Source organism: Dendronephthya gigantea, unplaced genomic scaffold (assembly GCF_004324835.1).
Source record: "Dendronephthya gigantea isolate DGI-Jeju-01 unplaced genomic scaffold, DenGig_1.0 000865F, whole genome shotgun sequence".
In the NCBI taxonomy this organism is placed as follows: domain Eukaryota; kingdom Metazoa; phylum Cnidaria; class Anthozoa; order Malacalcyonacea; family Nephtheidae; genus Dendronephthya; species Dendronephthya gigantea.
Genome location: NW_021163875.1, coordinates 17,638 through 20,334, shown reverse-complemented (window position 1 = coordinate 20,334; position 2,697 = coordinate 17,638). Strand labels below are relative to the sequence as shown.

At 34.4% G+C, this 2,697-nt stretch overlaps 1 protein-coding gene across 1 annotated transcript; it reads left to right on the top strand.

The window, feature by feature from the left end:
• The first annotated feature begins 1,221 nt into the window (after window positions 1-1,221).
• On the top strand, window positions 1,222-1,844 carry LOC114544600 (neurexin-4-like). The gene has a single exon (XM_028563189.1). It carries the CDS (start codon window positions 1,330-1,332, stop codon window positions 1,819-1,821), a length of 492 nt encoding a protein of 163 aa, XP_028418990.1. The 5' UTR covers window positions 1,222-1,329; the 3' UTR covers window positions 1,822-1,844.
• The last annotated feature ends 853 nt before the right edge of the window (window positions 1,845-2,697 follow it).

Genomic DNA, 2,697 nt, shown 5'->3' with positions numbered 1-2,697 from the left:
TACAAAACATACCATTCAAAAGCTTATTTTGAAACGAGTTCAATAGTGATGGTAATAAGCTGAGATATTGCGGAATATTTTTAGTAATATTGCATTTTTAAAACGCTCGCAGACAAATAGATGCATTTTGGTTGTCGAGAAGGTAGTACGTAGATCTTTTATGACGTAGACTTAGTACGTATACCTTTTAGTATAGCACGTAGACCTAGCACGTAGTATTTAACCAGTGATAGAACGTGGACTAATTCAAAGGATGTCATTTAGTTGAGTGCGATTACACTAATTAGAAATGCTGCGAATAGTGGGAATGATAGATATGGACGGTATCATGGTCAAACCATTCCACTCTCAAGGAATAATTATCGTTAGGGAATCGCAAGCCAAGTCCCATTCAATAAAGGCCTTCCATGGGAGAACCTGTCACCCAAGGATCAACGTAGGTTTAATAAAGCTGCAAGTGTGTAAAATCCCATTAGAACCACATGAACAACATATTTTTAAAAAAGTATCGGAACATTAACTTCAAATATTTATATGTTTTTACGTATTTATATTCCCATATTTGTGTTTTTTCAATTATAAAAAATTTCCAAACACACCCGATTTCATCATTAACAAACTGTTACATTTTCATTTACCAGTGCAATTTTTTCAGATTATTCATTGAAATATACGTTCCTTAATGTTTCTCAAAAAGGAGCAATGCTTCTCTCATATTTTGCTGTTTTGCTGCAATTTTGCATAGTTTAGACGACTCTCTAAATACATTTACTTTGAACACTAATATCGCTGTTTTTTATGCAAAATACAAGTTAACCATCCCCCTATCTAATGAAATGCGTTTTTCCGATTTCTTTTTTATTATTATATCACAGGCAGCCCGCTATTGGGTTTGCTTTTCGCTAAATATTTAAATACATTCTATGCAAAATGACATGAAGTATCACTTTCTTCATTCAACTGCTGGCATATTATCGCAGGCGCAACTTCGTGCGGTTTAGTGTAATGTATTATGTATAAAAATATACCAACCCAATTGGGGGCTACCTGTGATAAATATTAGTATAGTATAATTGCATTGTTTGCTGAGTCATCTTAAAACAGAAGAATTCATAATTCATCATTCTTTCATACCCAATAAACGAACATTTGTTAAAATTATCTTTAAACACATTAGTAGTGACAAAACCTTTATCCTCATTTACAGAAAATTCAAATGATGCCAACAAATCGTGCAGGATTTTACGAACAAAATATCCATCATCTGATAGTGGAAAGTATTCCATAAAGCCTGAAGGACTAAACCTCACGGTTCGAGTATTTTGTGACATGGTTTCAAAGAATGGTGTTGGTGTGACAGAGATTGGACATGACAGTGAATCGAGAACATTAGTTAACGGATATAATCCTCCAGGTTCTTACAAAAGAAAGATTAAATATAACATTTCCATGGAGCAGATTGTCGCGATTATCAAGCAGTCGAAGAATTGTGAGCAGTTTATAAAATATGAATGTTTTGGTAGCATGTTGTTGACTGATTCCGACGGATGGTGGGTATCACGTCAAGGTTCAAACATGACTTACTGGGGTGGAGCGGCAGTCGATAGTGGAAAGTGTTCATGTGGAATGACCAACAGCTGTGCAGGTGGAAAAAAATGTAATTGTGACATGAATGACTACGCATGGCGTGAAGACAGTGGATACCTGACAGACAAGAACACGCTGCCTGTTACTGAACTGAGATTTGGCGATACAGGTATACTTGACGGTTTCAATGAGCGTGGTTATCATGCGCTGGGTAAATTACGCTGCTGGGGATAAGAGATCGAACATCAAACCTGATATGATTCATAAAATTAAATAAAAAAATTTTGTAGTTTTATTCAATCTACTTCTCAACTTGCTTGTAGTCATCATCGGGATAGATTAAAAATGCTGGGATTTATCCCCGAGCCGGTGCGAAGCACCGGGCGAGGGCACTAATTCCGCCCGGAGATTTTAATTACGCCCGGGAATGCAAATGCGAAATGAAAGTTGTCTGCTATTATGTCATGGACGTTGGGCGTTTTTGTAAGTTATGCGCCTGCGTGAGTTTAAGACGAGTTAAAACTGGTAACTAGCAAACGTTTACAAACGTGCGATTAGCTAAATTAAAATTTTCATCACGTCAGCATAACTGATATTTTGAATTATAAAACTTTTAAATAAATTTTTCATTTGGATGGTCTTAAAAATATACGAAAAATTGATTCGTAAAATTCAATAAAATACAATGTAAAAGATGCCCTCGGATAGAAAAACTTTCATTCAAATATACGGTAAAAAAAACTACGATTTTGAGGCATTTTTGAAGTGCTGTTGAACAGGTAAGTGGGTAGATTTTGTATTTTAAAGCATGCAAGCATTTTGTAAGTCTTGAATTTATTCGTCAATTTCCTTGAAATGATTTTGATTTGGAAAGTATTTATTTTTAAAGGTTAATCTGTTTAAAAAGTAATTGAAATTTCGCTAAAAATTGTAGTATATAAAACTATTCGTAGCACAATTTATTAATATGATTATAATCGAATTTGATAGCTGGAGAGTCGACTTTGTAATTGTACCAAAATATAGGATTTTACTTTACGACTTCAATCATTCGGCAGAAACGAGTATTATAGCATTTCACTTCAGTGATGGAAATATATGTTTATTGCT

What these genes read in the sequence shown, in the direction of transcription:
- LOC114544600 (XM_028563189.1), top strand. Translation starts at nt 1,330, where the DNA reads ATGGTTTCAAAGAATGGTGTTGGTGTGACAGAGATTGGACATGACAGT.